The 16,111-nt window shown below is 46.2% G+C and overlaps 1 protein-coding gene and 1 long non-coding RNA gene across 2 annotated transcripts in view; both read right to left on the bottom strand.

The window, feature by feature from the left end:
* DCAF10 (DDB1 and CUL4 associated factor 10) overlaps positions 1-2,591 on the bottom strand; it is a 29,791-nt gene extending 27,200 nt beyond the window's left edge. The window contains exons 1-2 of the mRNA XM_077251371.1: positions 2,110-2,591; positions 1,203-1,316 (exon numbers count right to left, since the gene is read on the bottom strand). Of these exons, the coding sequence (XP_077107486.1) occupies positions 1,203-1,316; positions 2,110-2,423 (428 nt within the window). The 5' untranslated portion in view covers positions 2,424-2,591. The remainder of the gene's footprint in view (positions 1-1,202; positions 1,317-2,109) is intronic.
* A 1,401-nt stretch (positions 2,592-3,992) lies between these two features.
* On the bottom strand, positions 3,993-15,813 carry LOC143792993 (uncharacterized). The gene is made up of 3 exons (XR_013220029.1): positions 15,353-15,813; positions 4,559-4,680; positions 3,993-4,434 (listed from the first exon to the last, which is right to left on the bottom strand). It is a non-coding gene; the product is annotated as an uncharacterized LOC143792993 (long non-coding RNA).
* Between the last annotated feature and the right edge of the window lie 298 nt (positions 15,814-16,111).

Raw genomic sequence — 16,111 nt, 5'->3', positions numbered from 1 at the left:
GGAAAGCAGAGCGAAATCCTAACAGAGCGTATATTACACACCTTTAGGATTCAGCTTGTCAATGTACAGAATTACAAACACGGGGACACCCGTCAGTCTAGGGGATCAAATTAGGGAGAAGCCGCCTGAGACCGGCATCTTGGGCAAGTCATCCCAGTCACATAAGTGTATATTACACACACACTATGTGATTTGCATACTCAGTCTCGTGCGGACTACATTTATTTGGTTTTTCTCTCTGGACTTCTATTGTGAGAAGTAGAGCACGTTTAGACGGCATGTGACCGCAAGTATGCAAATTGTAAACATGAGGCCATGTAGGAATTCTGGGGAATCCTGACAGTGTGCACACCACATGCTGCCACAATTCAGCAATCTACAGTCACATAGAAGGACTGCAGACTTTTATTGGCAAGCCTGGACAAGCCCTTTAAGGCACCCTATATTGTGTCTCCAACAGTGATCTACAACTATTTAAGAAAATAAAAAATAGCACACCCGGCCCTGACTGACAGCCAGCCCCAATGCAGAACGATTGTCAGTCCAGGCTGGGCCTGCTCAGTATACTCAGAGCTGTGACTGAACCCACACTGGCGCCGCCGCTGTGACTGAATCCGGAACGCTGATGGGGAGAATAAAGTTTGTTTCCTCCCTGCAGTGTTCAGACAAGTTAATAACTAAAGTATATAGGAATTACACCAGCGCCCTCAATGACAAGGGAAACCTAAAAAATTATTTTGATTAAAAAAAATAGGATACAGCTGCTGGCAAAACTCAGGATCCTGGGTGAAAAATCCCATATGCAAAATACTAAAATCAAATGGTTTGCCGCGCTAATCCTTATAATGGTCACCTAATGAATATATAACCTTGAATGATGCCTAATAACTATTAACCTGCAAATTAACCCCATATCTGCAGGTTAATAGCCTTTTTTCTACTAACAGGTTCCCTTTAAAAAGCATCGCTCTCGGCAGCACATCACTGTGTAAACAGGACACGTGCTGCCGAGAACAACGGCCTATGTGCACAGATCGATCTATTACGGATTGATCTGAGCAGATAGGAAGCGCGGTGTGCCGGTCTATAGAATAAGTAGCTGACCGGTGGCGGGTTAACGGCCGCCAATGACTAGTGTAGACCAAGCATTACACGCAGAGCTCTCTCCTTAGGGGCTAGAACAAATGTTGGCCGTCACTGACCTGATGTTATTGACACAGTCTTCATGTGCTTCTGATAAGGTCTTTATGTGCTTTGAAGACAGAGGGTCAAATAGTAGGACTTCCGTCTGCTCACAGGCCACTGTCAGTACAGAGCTACGGAAAAGAACACACACGGTGTATAAGAAAGGATCACAGAACACCAATATCATCTACAATATTAACATAGAGGAATGACAGATATGGGGCTGGATTTCCTGCTTCATAGAAACGCCAGTCAGCACCAGGACCTGCTAATATGGGATTATTATTGGGGAAAGGGACATCGGATCACTGAGGACTTACACTGGGGCAATGATGGAGAACAAATAACTGTGTCACTAGCAATTACCCAAACCCGTCGCACATTAGTCATTATGTATCTGCTCTAAGGCTCCTTGTGGAGTTTCCTGCACTCCAAATGCCGTGTGTCAGTCAGCAGTACAGATCTTCTTCCGACTGTTAAGTGTAATGGCACAAAAAGAAGGTGAATCGTGTAGTAAACGGGTTTTCTAAAAGAAAGGGGGTTCGTCTGGTTTGGAGAAAAAAAAAACATTATAAATGTCCTAAAAAATGAATTGTAAATTAATAAAGAGTCCTCTGCCCAGCACCCTCCACTATGAACAAGAGCAGCTGGGAGAAACCCACCTCCCACGCAGGAAGACGCCACACATACAGTACGGGGCCAATGTTCTAGGTGGAGCTGGGAAAAATAAAATACAACATCATGGAAGTAAGGGCATGTTCACACAGGTCAGTTCTTCCCCTGCATGAAGAAAGCTGGGCACATTACGCATCGGCCTAAACGACTGCACCGCACCCCACAGATTAATGATCACGAGCACTGTGCGACCACCACTGCAGACTATTATACAGACGGGGGGAGCACCCTTTACACGTGAGCTCTTACCCATCGGGGGAGTACTCCAGGTTGAAGACTGCGCCATGAGTCCTTGTGCTCAGATTCACAGAGTCGGCTGGCTGAATGGCGTGGTACAGACTAGTCATAGCCCTGTAGTTGTCCCGGGCTGGGTCCACACACAGACCCCGGCCCTGGCACCGGCCCCTCAGCCAGTAAAACAGGCTCCCGACAGCACAGCTCGCAGCGTTGTCGGACGGCGGCTCTTCCGCAGGGGCGGGGCTAGTCGGCGGCTCCTCCTCCCTGCCGTCACTCGCAGCTTCCTCCGCCGCTTCCTCCGGCCTCTCGTCCCTGGGGCCGCTCATCCTCCCCGCTTCCCGCCGCCGGAGGCCGCACTGTACGGTGTCCGCTCCCTCAGCTGGAGACAGGCTGGAGCGCGGGAGGTGGCGCAGTGCACGGGAGCATCGCCGCAGCCTTCGCGTCGGCTAGCCGAGGTTCCCACCGCAGGAGTGTCGCTGCTCGTATGACGCGCCGCTCGCGGAGGGGGTGGGCATCTAATTATCGCGTCACCATAGCGCGCCGACAGAACGTTCCCTGCTTCCCTAGGGCGGCATGCAGGCCAGGATGGCGGCTTCCACCAGTCACCGGCACCACAACACGTGTGTACGCGCACACAGGAAGTACGGGAGTCTATCGGTAATAGTCACACGGTGCAATTGCCCAAAAGAAGCATGGCCGATCGAATGCTTACGGTGCTGGCTGTGGACTCTGACGTCACTGCGTTCTTCAGCAGCTGCGATCTGATTTGCTGAACGGTATGGCTGAAAGTCGACTACAACCCTGCTTGTTGTGAGCTCACGTCACTCCGTACCAGCCTGTAGTACTGCAAGAATCCGTACACAGTAACCCCCGCTTTCCATAACAACAGAGGCTGCGATTCATTAACAGCACAGAAAGGAGAGGATGACATCTACTGGTCACATTCAGCGACATCTACTGATCAAATTCGAATATTACATGCACCTATATCAATGAACTGTGAGCGTGCTATGCTACTGTAAGCAATAGTGGGACCCTGGGAGAGCCTCCATCTAGGGGTCTGCACCAAATTACAGGCTATTTAAAGGGAACCTGTCACCAAGTTTGACAGCTTCCAGGCCCCCACCCGGCCTTTAAGAAAAAATATAACTTTTATTATCCTCAACTGCGGGGCGGTCGTGGTCACCTCCCATCTTCTTATGATCGCCGTCCTCCTTCTTGCTTCATGTGGATGACGCATCCCTGCATCATCCACTCAGGCTGCTCGGCCTCGCATTCCTGCGCAGGCGTATCCGCCCTGTTGAGGGCAGAGCAAAGTGCTGCAGTGCGCAGGCGTCAGGAAAGGTCAGAGAGGCCCGACCCCTGCACACTGCAGGACTTTGCAGATAAGGAGAAAATGTAACCGTGAGCACTACTACAGATGGGGTGCTAAGGACAGGTTCCCAAACCATATAGATTAATAGTAAGAGACCTAGCACTCAACGTTTAGGTAAGATGCAGCAGATAAGTACACCTGCGCCGGACCAAGGCCAATGACACCCCTCGGACTGAACCGCCTCTCAGGGGAGTATAACAAAAGGTCTTTTTTTCTGTTAGGCTATGTGCACAAGTTCCGGATTTTTTGCGTTTTTTCCGCTATAAAAGCGCGATAAAACCGCGAAAAAAACCGCTCACATTAAGCATCCTATTATTAGAATGCAATCCGCATTTTGTGTGCACATGCTGCGTTGTTTTCCTGAGCGGAAAAGCATTCCGGAAAAAAACACAGCATGTTCATTAATTTGCGGAATTGCGGGGATTCCGCACACATAGGAATGCATTGATCCGCTTACTTCCCGCATGGGGCTATGCCTACCATGCGGGAAGTAATCGGATCATGTGTGCTTGGAGTATTAGCCAAAAATAAAAGAGCAAATCTTTATTGAACAGAATTCCAAGACATATTCAAAGGAGAGTGTTGGACAAGCCACATCAGAAGCCTCCGGATACAGCCGATATTAGTCATTAAATAGTGGTAAATGTACACACCAAGAATTTTATATACAAAAGGGAACAAGAAATGCAGCAATGAATGATCAATCTCCAGAAGTATACATCAGAATGAAATGAATACAAAGTGAAATGAACTACAATAGAATAAACAGATGGAAAACACTCACTTGGAGTATGGCGAGGATGTTTGCTGAGAAAAAAGAAGCATCGACAAGGCAAAGGTTTGCTGAAAAAGGTTGTGCATTAACCACAGGAGTGCAGTCACTGGTTCAAAGATGTAGGATAATATATAAAATCCCAATTATAATCATGATGGGGACCACCCTGTGCTAGACTGAATAAGAGCTGTAAAGGAAAAATAAAACCAACAATGGTATAAAGTGAAAAGAGGTCAATAAACCTGCGTGGCAGCCACAGAAGCACCCCTGACACGCGTTTCACTTTCATCTTCCTTCGAGGGGGTAAATACCTGTTCTGCAGACCATCAACAGGATTACAGTACTGTTTTCTAAAGTGGCTCACAAGTCGTGTCCTTTCAAGTTTCCCATCTGACCCAGACCACCATGCCAGCATCTTCCAGCCACTACACGTCTGCAGAGTACACAAGAGACACATTTAGGGGGAGTTTGCCCAAATTGACAGAATCAACTGAGCACGTAGCCTTGTAGGAGATATAGACCCAGAAAAATCACACTTTTGTCAGGAATGATAGCTCCGTACCTGAGCGGGATCCTGGGCAGGCTGCGGCTCTCCGGCGGGTCGCACTTCACTGGCCATGAAGGGTGGGATATCACCTTCGGAGGCAGAGCTTGTGGGAGTGCTTGCTCAGTCCGGATACCACATTCTAGGACACACTCCTAGCAATGCAGGGAGACAGGACGCCAATTCCCCTGGTGTTAGCTGCTGCCAGCAGGACGCCGGGTCCCCTGGTGTTAGCTGCTGCCAGCAGGTGCAGGACGCCGGGTCCCCTGGTGTTGGCTGCTGCCAGCAGGTGCAGGACGCCGGGTCCCCTGGTGTTAGCTGCTGCCAGCAGGTGTAGGACGCCGGATCCCCTGGTGTTAGCTGCTGCCAGCAGGTGTAGGACGCCGGGTCCCCTGGTGTTAACTGCTGCCAGCAGGTGTAGGACGCCGGTTCTCCTGGTGTTAGCTGCTGCCAGCGGGTTTAGGACGCCGGGTCCCCTGGTGTTGGCTGCTGCCAGCAGGTGTAGGACGCCGGGTCCCCTGGTGTTAACTGCTGCCAGCAGGTGTAGGACGCCGGTTCTCCTGGTGTTAGCTGCTGCCAGCGGGTTTAGGACGCCGGGTCCCCTGGTGTTAGCTGCTGCCAGCAGGTGCAGGACGCCGGGTCCCCTCGTGTTAGCTGCTGCCAGCGGGTTTAGGACGCCAGGTCCCCTGGTGTTAGCTGCTGCCAGCAGGTGCAGGACGCCGGGTCCCCTGGTGTTAGCTGCTGCCAGCAGGTGTAGGACGCCGGATCCCCTGGTGTTAGCTGCTGCCAGCAGGTGTAGGACGCCGGGTCCCTGGTGTTAGCTGCTGCCAGCAGGTGTAGGACGCCGGGTCCCCTGGTGTTAGCTGCTGCCAGCGGGTTTAGGACGCCAGGTCCCCTGGTGTTAGCTGCTGCCAGCGGGTGTAGGACGCCGGGTCCCCTGTTGTTGGCTGCTGCCAGCAGGTGTAGGATGCTGGGTCCCCTGGTGTTAGCTGCTGCCAGCAGGTGTAGGACGCCGGGTCCCCTGGTGTTAGCTGCTGCCAGCGGGTTTAGGACGCCGGGTCCCCTGGTGTTGGCTGCTGCCAGCAGGTGTAGGATGCCGGGTCCCCTTTTGTTAGCTGCTGCCAGCAGGTGTAGGACGCCGGGTCCCCTGTTGTTGGCTGCTGCCAGCAGATGTAGGACGCTGGGTCCCCTGGTGTTAACTGCTGCCAGCAGGTGTAGGACGCCGGGTCCCCTGGTGTTAGCTGCTGCCAGCAGATGTAGGACGCCGGGTCCTCTGGTGTTAGCTGCTGCCAGTGGATGCAGGACACCGTACCCGCTGGGGCAGTCAGGTGGTGGGAGGTTCCTTCCAGCCTTCCCACCCCTCCTCTGGTGTTTCTGTGGTCTGACGGAGATTGGGCATTGCCCATGCGTAGCCAGGTGACTGCTGGGAAGCAGATTTAAACCTGCCATTTCCTCCTTTTGTTGCTGATAATTCTCAGTTGTGGTGGGGGTTAAGGTCAGTGTGTCTGTGCTTCTGAGGAGGTTCATGCTTTGGTGCCTGTGTTTGGTTTATCATTGTTCATGCAGTTGCACTGCAGTTTTTTGGTTCTGGTGTGTTTGCCCTGTCTGCTGTTTGTGCGTCTGGTCAGCAGCCGTCATGCTCCTCGCCACTTGAGAAGAAGGGCTCTGCTAAAGTTCCCCTCTACCAGGATCAGGATGCAGGTGAAGAGTATACCTGGCCCTTAAGGGTCTGTGGCAGTTTGATGGCTGGCGCCAAGTGTGAACGACACACTGCTATTACTGGCTAGCAGTAGGTCAGTTCACCATCACCCAGCAAAACACCTTTATTCTTACTGTCACCGCCTCCATTCTGCAAAAGCTGAAAATTAATAAAATATGCTAATTAATGTGCTAATACCCTCTTGCCTGGTCAAGATGCTCAGTGTACCATCCCCCCCCCCCCCCACTGGTTTTGCCTGCCCCCATCTCCTTCACTGATGATTGACAGTGATTTCTAGGCAGTGATTTCTCCAGGCAAGCAAAGTAGAGACATGCAAAGCAAGAAGGCAGAATGGTGCATCGAGCATCCTAATTAGCATAACTGATTAATCTTCAGTTTCTGAAGAACAGAGCCAGTGATTAGGACACGAAAGGTGTAATTTTTATAGCAGCTATATCCCCTACTAGACTGTGTGCTTAGGTTATACTGTCAGATTGGACCGGCATACTCTGTGTAAGGAATGTCTGCCATGCACGCAATCGTCCTTCGGTTTCCAGACTGCTCTGCTGGTTGGTCCGCGCTGGGCAGAGCTATCGCACACTTGGGTGGTGCGACTACACACAGTACCTCGTGTGTCGAAAGTGGTGAGCGATGTGGGACGTCGCATTTACTAGTTATTTTGCGGCATGGGACACTGTCTCCCGGTTGCCAGGCAACGCAGGACGCTGCCTTGTCTGGTGTAAGCCAGTGGTGGGAATGTGTGCACCCTAGTGTTCAGATGAGCAGCGAGTGGCTCACTGGACATGACTGGGAGGAATGCATCACCTGATTGTCACCATAGGCTTGGGCTGGCTTATAAGGCCTGCTTCTAATCCATTTTAGTGCTGTTCATTCAGTTCCCCTGCATAGTGGGATGGTGAGTGCTTCCTGGCTGGGTTTTTTGGTTACTTCTCAGTAGGTGTTAAAGGTTGTTATTGAGTTTGGGAAGGGCTCTCTAAAGCCCCCTTCCCTAAGAGAGTGGGTCAAGAATATCCTGGCCCTTAAGGACTTGCCTAGGAGTGGTGGCTGGTGCAAAGTGCATCGCCTAGCTCTCCTTCTCACTTTTCACATCTTCAGCACCATCCCTATGTATTCACAGGAAAGAGATTTCCTATCCCGCTATTTCTGCCCCATTTCTCCCTCTTATGATGTATAGTGTCAGATAACCTGGGCTGTGTCTGGTGTTCTCATGCCATGTTGTGCTGCCTCACGGTACATTGAGTGTTTGAGTTTGACGATTGATTGTGACTGATTTCATTTGTTGCTCAGTACTCTAAATAATGTAATTCAGAAACATTAGCATTTTTGTTATAACTAACCTTTACCCCTCCAATACTGTGTACATAGAGCACACAAATAATGCTCTAATACAGGGGTCCCCAACCTGTAGCTCGGGAGCCACATTTGGCTTGTGGTCCCATGAATTGTGGCTCGCGGCTGTCTGCCAGCTTGGTGCATTAGCTAAACTGGTATGAAGAGCACATCTCAAAATGGTGAACTTTGTGAGTAGCCCTGCAGAGAAGAGCAGATCTGGGTACTCATCTACTGGTCTTGGGGGTTTAGAGATAATTTAAGTATGGTACGCTAGATAAAGGATGATACTACTGGTCAGAGGAGGTGCTTGAAGCTGGATGTGACTGTGGTGGGAGTGCGTGATGGGAGACTGCTGAATGGGGATTTGGTGGAAACCCCTGGATCTTGGTATACTGCTTTGGGGTGATTGGTGTAGAAAAGCTTTGGCTATCATTATACTCGTAATGGTGGCTTTGGTTGCCACTACTGTGAGGTGGGACAGGAGCTCACGACCCTCTTGCAGAGCTGAATGTGGCTCTCGAGGTCAGAAAGGTTGAGGACCACTGCTCTAATAGATTGTGGCCCAGATTGCAGTAATGCACAATAAAGTAATGGGGCCATCATTTTTGCATCTTAGAAAGTATTAGGGCTCCATTTTTGCCCCTGGTAAAGTAACAATGCCCATGTTCCCTTTTGAAGGTTATAATTACGTGAGTGCCACTTAAAAAGTAATAATGCCATAAAGGGAGCTTGTCACTTCGTAGAATAAATAGCATTACAATGCTGCCTTGCCCATTTCATCAGCATATTACCTATTGGAAGCCTCCAACCTTCAGTCATAGTGGCGTGAATGGAGCGGCTATAGTCACCACTCGCAACACCGCTCTCTATTCTGTGAGCAGCAGCTGAAATCTTGATTTGTCAGCTCGATCTGCACAGATGTGCTGCAGAGCAAGCTGTCAAATGCTGGGGTGTGCTTAAATAACTGCTGCTCAAAGAAAAGAGCAGTGACTGCAATCACTCCATGCACGCCCTGATAACAAAGCTGGCGGCTCCTCGGAGGAGTCCTTTATTTACAGGTAAATAACGTTTACCAGGGGACAGGTTCCCTTTAAATGCCATTTTGGAGAACAATAATGCTCCAACTGCCTCTATAAAATAGTAATTGCCTTTAAAAAGTAATAATGATCGGTGATTATGAATATTGCCCTCAAAAAGCAATGATGACCTGACTGCTGCACAAACAGTATTAGTGCCCACTGATAGCCCCCTTAAAAAATAATTCCATTGAAGTGCGCAGTTAATCCTCCAATTGCCCTTATTTATTTATTTTAAAAGTGATATTGCCATTTAAGTGCATATGGCATCCCTAATTATTCCTCTGAGTTGTTGCTACTGGGTAGGCAATTCCCCCCAAAGCTGCCCACCCCCGTACCATATTCATCCCCCAGTTCCTACACAAAGGTCTGAGATTTATGTGTTCACATCACAATTTCACCTTTATACCTGTCTTGTGGAATATTTCTGATTTGTTGTTTGTTTATGGTTTAATTTGTCTCCCCTTAAAAGGGGTAGCTTATTGAGATGGATGTAATGTATTTCACTTATTCGTAGGTTTTGGAGTATAAACTTTCCACAAATTTCAGGGGGAACTTTGCCCCACACTTGTCACTTTGTTTTTAGGTCATCAATGCCTGATCAGTGGAGGTGCGACACCCAGCGCACCCACCCATCAGCTAGTGCTGGTCGGATTTTCTCAGGTGTAAAGTTGCACAGCTTCTTCAACATTATAGTTGGATATACACCTATTCGAATCAATAGGGAGCGTTACTTGGTCACAGACATTTTCTGTTCACAGCTCCACAACTGAGCACATCCGGTCACTGGTGGTACTGGAGATTGCCACGTGTCGCACCCTCACCGATCGGATATTGATAACCTATGCTAAGGATAGACCATCAATGTAAAAGTCCCAGACAACCCTTTTAACTTGTCAGGTGGCATACTACTTAATGTAGCCATGTAGCATTTTAAATAAAAGATTGCTACATCTGTACAACATCAGAACCAACCTCAATATACATATACAGCACTAGAACCAACATCATCAGCACATATACAGTTGAAAAAAAAAGTTTACATACACTACATAAAAAGACACATATGCAGGTTTTTCTCTAATTGACCTAAAATGGGAAAGCTTCACAGTATTCTGATTTCATGTCAGATATTGAGAAAAACATACATACGTGTCTTTTTCTATTGTGTATGTAAAATTCTGGCTTCAACTGTATACATCAGCAGAACCAACATCAGTGTATAAATACAAAAAGAGAACCAACATTATTACATAAATACAGAACCAGAGCATCATCAGTACATGAACACAGGAAAATAGCACCAGAACCATTATCAGTACATAAATGCAGCTCCAGAAGCAACCTCATATCATAAACATAGAACAAAGGATAGTAACGTGATCAGTTGTGATGTCTTGTCATGCCCTGCCATATGAGTTTCTACCACAAGAACCTACATCTCACAGTATTAACAATGGTAAGGGTCTGCTGAGAGTCAGGCTGCGTTGCAACTGAAAAAATGCCGCAATCCTTTAATGCTGATTTCTTTTAATTGCTCTCCTATAGAATCATTTTAGAAGCAAACAGCCGTTTCAACTGCAAGACAGTGCATCTGATTGTGATGCCAGTCATCTTTAATGGCAGTGATGAGAAGACCACAGTGGCAGTGGCACAAAGCCTCATTGTTTCACAGACAAGTATCATACTGCAGACTATGTAGTGATTACGCACAGCCAGGAGCACACTTTACATACAGTTACCGTAACACGTGCAATGTCTGTCATTGGGTGCCATTCTCTGTTTGGTGTGGTCTCCGGCGATGAGCCCGCACCTTTTCCGGCAAATGACCGCTGAGTTGATCGGCTGTCGTGTGACCCTAACATCCGCGGGTGGATTCCTGGTCCACCTGCGACTGTTAACATATTAAATGCCGCTGTCAATCTCTTGCGTCGCAAACCATGCCTATCGGCGCTTGTATCACATGTCCGCGGGTCGCCAATGGGTTAGCATGACAACCCGGGGTCTGCAGCAGACCCCTGTTGTTGTTCATAGCCGGATTGCTATGGGTGCCGCCTAGCGGTCGGCACTCATAGTAGGTGAGCATTCTGCTGCAGCCCTGCTCTTTGTAGCACAAGCAAATGATCGCAGCTTCTAGTCTCCCATGGAGACCATTGAAGCTAGTGTAAAGTGAAAAAAATGTTTTTAACAATATAAAAACAATAAAAAAGTTCAAATGCCAATCCATTCATTCCATTCAAAATACAAGAATAAAATAAGATACACATATTTGGTATCGCCACGTTTAGAATCGCCTGATGACTGTGCTCCTGAATAAAAATATTACCCTGGCTGTGCCCCCTGCATTACTTAAGGCCCAACACTGCTATATCTGCTTAAATGAGATTTCCAGCTAAAGAAAAGTATAGATGACTGCTCTTTAAATAATAAGTTGCATGACTTATGAAAATAGATGAACTTATCTTTCCATGGCTGCGCTCTACATGACATATGGCTCCACACTGTTCTCCCTCATTAAAAAATATCCCCCATGCTGTTTTTCAACCTTAAAATATGACCCTATGTTGTGCTTCTTGATTGGAATATGACCCTTATGAATAAAATATGGCCTCCACACTGTCCCCCTCCCGTTATAACACATGGCACACACTAATAAAATATGTCCATCCTTATGAAATAGGACCATGACACTGTCCTCCCTTATGAAATAGGACCATGACACTGTCCTCCCTTATGAAATAGGACCATGACACTGTCCTCCCTCATGAAATATGACCTCTACACTGTCATTTATGAATTACAGCCTCCACATTGCCCTTATGACATATGGTTCCCATTTATGAAATATGGCCTCTACACGGACTCTCCTTATGACATATGGTTTTTCCACTGTCCACCTTTTATGAAATATGGTCTCCATATTGTCCACAATTACAAAAAATTGGCCCCACTCTGTCCGCCTTATGAAATATGACCTCTACACTGTTCACCTTTATGAAATATGGCTCTCACACTGTCGTCACTTATGAAATAACCTCAATGCTGTCCACCATTACTGAATATGATCTCTCCCCTGTCACCACTACGAAAACTCACCTTTCCATTGTTCCTTCTTAAAAGTGGCCTCCACACCGTCCTCCTCCCCCTTTGAAATATGCCCTTACACCTTAATCCTTTGTGAACTATGCCCCATACACTGTGCCCACTTATGACATATTGGACAGTGTGCACCCTTATGATACAGTCTATGGTCTCCACATTCTGTCACTTAAATAAAAGAAAGCATCTACTGCCTGTGAAGAGAGCTCACGTTTCCCTCTGCCTTCCATGCTCCTATGGAATAACACAAATGGTCCTAAGGCGGCTCCGTATAGCAGGAAGCCCAGCATGGCTTCATTGCACCTGGCGGCAGCAGCAGGCCGTTCATATCTTCAATTGTATATTTTCAGTTTAACTCCGTAATGATAACTGGTCTAATATTCTTTGTCTCCACCTCTTCTCCATACCAATTGGTATTTTAATAATCACTTCAGAAGAACTGGACAAATTCTTCCTGATTAATAGTCTCCATTTGTTCCATATGCCATCATTCCAACATTGGTTGCTTAATTTTTGCACTTTATACTTGTATTTTGCTTGCTTCCATGTAGAATTTATGATATTTTGTCTTGTTTGTTGATCCATGTACATGTGAGACTTCATTTTGACCAGTAGATGTCAGTCTTGTACTCATGAGGGGTGTAACCTATACACTGTATGGTTCTATGTGATATTTATTATTGTAGAATTGTGAAGAAAGATTTTGTATATTTTAATAATTACTGGATGTTATGCACAAGTTTTTTTTCCTACTCTTTTTGGCCAATTTAAAAACTCATGTAGAAGCCTTTTATAGGCAGCAATGATGCCAGCAGAGGTATTCCAGCAGCCTGAAGGCCAAACATGGCATGTGACCGCTAGTACTTGTATTACGTTATCACGTACAGTGGGGAAAATAAATATTTGATACACTGTCAATTTTGCAAATTTTCCCACCTACAAAGACTGGAGAGGTCTGTAATTTTTACCGTAGGCAAACCAGAAAATCACATTGTGTAATTTTTACATAATTAATTTGCTTTTTATGTCCAGGAACCAATTAGCCCAGTCTAGATTCATAACATTGATGCAGAGCATTCCTTGGTGAGCCCGGGGAGAGCGAGAGCAGCTTTTATTTAATTTTTCATGGACAAATTGATGGTTATATCCTGTATGTCTAAATGACCACCCCTGTAATTACATGTAGGAGATAGAATTAAAATAATCTACAGCTAGAAAATAGGCTAGAAAAGCAGTTGTGTCAAGATTACAGCCATGACTGCAGCTCCATTAAAACATAGACCCTGCCCCCCCTTCTCATCATCAATGTCGGTCCCTTGATTATTTGAATTCATCATACAAACTTTTAAAAGGTTATTCCCTATCAATTTCCCAGTAGTCAGACCCCAAGTGTACGACCTATGCTGCTCCGTCAGTAATAGAACACAGGTGTGCATGCTCAACCTCCGCTCCTTTGTCTAAAGGATTGCTGTACATTAGGGTTAATTCAAGTACCAGTGGAGGCCAACCATGCACATTTCTGTTCTACCAAAGAGGGGGGACTTCTTAGCTCCATTCTCTCTATCACCGAGAAACAGTAAATTATCACCTATCCCAGAGGGTAAAAAAAAAACAACCAAGCAACACTTTTTTGGGTGGGTGGTGATGTGCTGCCATCTTCTGCTGTTACCTGTGCTATTCCAACCACAACTCTTGTCTTACTGGAAACCAAAATCTCTCAAAGCAAACTATTCGAGATTCGTTCTGGCATAATAGAAACACATCCCCACTTCCTTCTGTATTTATCACCCACTCCTGATTTTGGCTTATAAAGACTGAGGTTAAAAAAACTCAACGTGTGCACGTGGCCTTAGGCATTTACTCAGTCATTTCAAGCAGTTGTCCCGCAAACAAAGTTCAATTTAATCACAATTGGATGCGTTGGTCTCATAGGCACCATTTAAATAGCGTGATTAAAAAAAATAAATATATATATATTCTAGAATATGTATGTATATAGCAGCCACATAGTATATAGCACAGGCCACGACATATTCTTGAATACCCGATGTGTTAACACAGGCCACGCAGTATTCCACACAGCCCACGCAGTATATAACATTACCCACATAGTATATAACACTGCACACGTAGTACATAGCAGCCATGTAGTATATAACGCAGCCCACGCAGTATGTAACGCAGCCCACGTAGTATATAACAATGTGGGCACTATATGCGTGGTTAAAAAAGACTTAAAATAAAAAATAAACATATACTCACCTTCCGAAGGCTCCTTGAAGTCCTGGCGCCTGTGTGCGGTGCACGCAGCAGCTTCACGCAGCAGATGACGTTGCGGTCACATGACCGTGACGTCATGGCAGGTCCTTCGCGCATAGCATCCTTGGCACCGGAACCTGCCGCTTGCACTGCCGAAGACAGCACGCGACGTCTAGCATCCTTGGCACCGGAACCTGACGTCGGAAGGTGAGAATAACTTTTTTTTTGTTTATTATTATTATTTGTAGCATTAGATCTTTTTACTATTGATGGTGCATACGCAGCATCAATAGTAAAAAGTTGGTCACACAGGGTTAATAGCTGCGTTAACACCGCGGCATAACGCGGTCCGTTAACGCTGCCATTAACCCTGTGTGAGCGATGACTGGAGGGGAGTATGGAGCGGGCGTCAGGCACTGATTGCGGGGAGGAAGGAGCGGCCATTTTGCCGCCGGACTGTATCCGTCGCTGATTGGTCGCGGCAAAACAGCCACGACCAATCAGCGACTTGGATTTACATGACAGACAGAGGCCGCGACCAATGAATATCCGTGACAGACAGACAGACGGAAGTGACCCTTAGACACTTATATAGTAGATATATATATAGTGGATAGATATATACAGTATATATATATATATATATATATATATATATATATATATATATATATATACACACACACACTCAAAAAAGAGGCAGCACTCCATAGTTTCAGTGAAAAATGTGGAAGGTTTAATTGACCCACATAGCCGGGCGACGTTTCAGCTCCATCTGAGCCTTTATCAAGCAGTGAGTAACCTTACCTAGTGTCTATTTATATGTGTCTCAACATATATTGAGTTAAATCCAATCATAATTTACATTCAATTAGTGCTTCCAATAACATTTACATTATTCATTGTTCACTTATATTTGTATCCAGTGCTCATACATAAAGTGCCTTGTGCTTATGTGCTTTAAAACCGAACTTCATAATACCCATCAGATTATCCATGATTTATTTCTTATGATCATAGTAGTAGTAAATTTCTTGATATTAATTATGTCTTGCTTATATTACAATCTACTCACCCCTAACATTCATGTGGGCTCATGGAGGACATGCCTGTAGGTCGGCGTTCCCTGACGCTCACTGCGCATGTCACAAACGCATCATCACAATGGTATGTCATATTGGCCAATGGGGCGCTACGTGTGGCAATTTTCACACGGCGCATGCGCAGTAGCATTAAGAACCGCCATATTGGTAGTGGCTTCTTAACCTCTTATAATTTAAGTCACCAGCGCTTGCGCAATAGCGCAGTGCAGCGTCATATTATTTATGTTATCTGTGCTCGCTCTGTGGCACAGAGCAAAAAATGTACGGTAACTCCTTTTTTATTATATTTCTGCCTACTCGGTAACAGAGAAAGGGGCCTTATTTATTTACACTGACCATTTTGCACAGATTGCTGTCCGGCTATATAGAGTTCCCATACACAAACAGAGCGGATCAAATAGGGAGTATATATTCGTATTATATGATTTTATACTTGGTATAGACCTTTAAAGATCATATGTAATATATACATTTTTTTATATTTGTTCCACGGACTTAAAGGACTATTTAAGATGCCTAAATGTACCTTGGCTCCACGGACGACTGCATAACATCACAGCCTCCGTGAGCCAATAGAGTCACTCTGCCCCTCAGTTGTCCCTCCGGACCAAAGGGTTGCAGTCATAACATCTATATGGTACCTGCACCATTGTCCTGGTCCATTTATCTCATATCCCAAAAACACTTAACACGTCAATTGTTTTTATCATTTATTTCAGTGAAAAATCCAC

This window comes from Ranitomeya variabilis, chromosome 1 (genome assembly GCF_051348905.1).
Source record: "Ranitomeya variabilis isolate aRanVar5 chromosome 1, aRanVar5.hap1, whole genome shotgun sequence".
NCBI lineage: Eukaryota > Metazoa > Chordata > Amphibia > Anura > Dendrobatidae > Ranitomeya > Ranitomeya variabilis.
The sequence above is the reverse complement of the archived record's forward strand: the minus strand, read 5'-3'. Positions and strand labels throughout refer to the sequence as shown.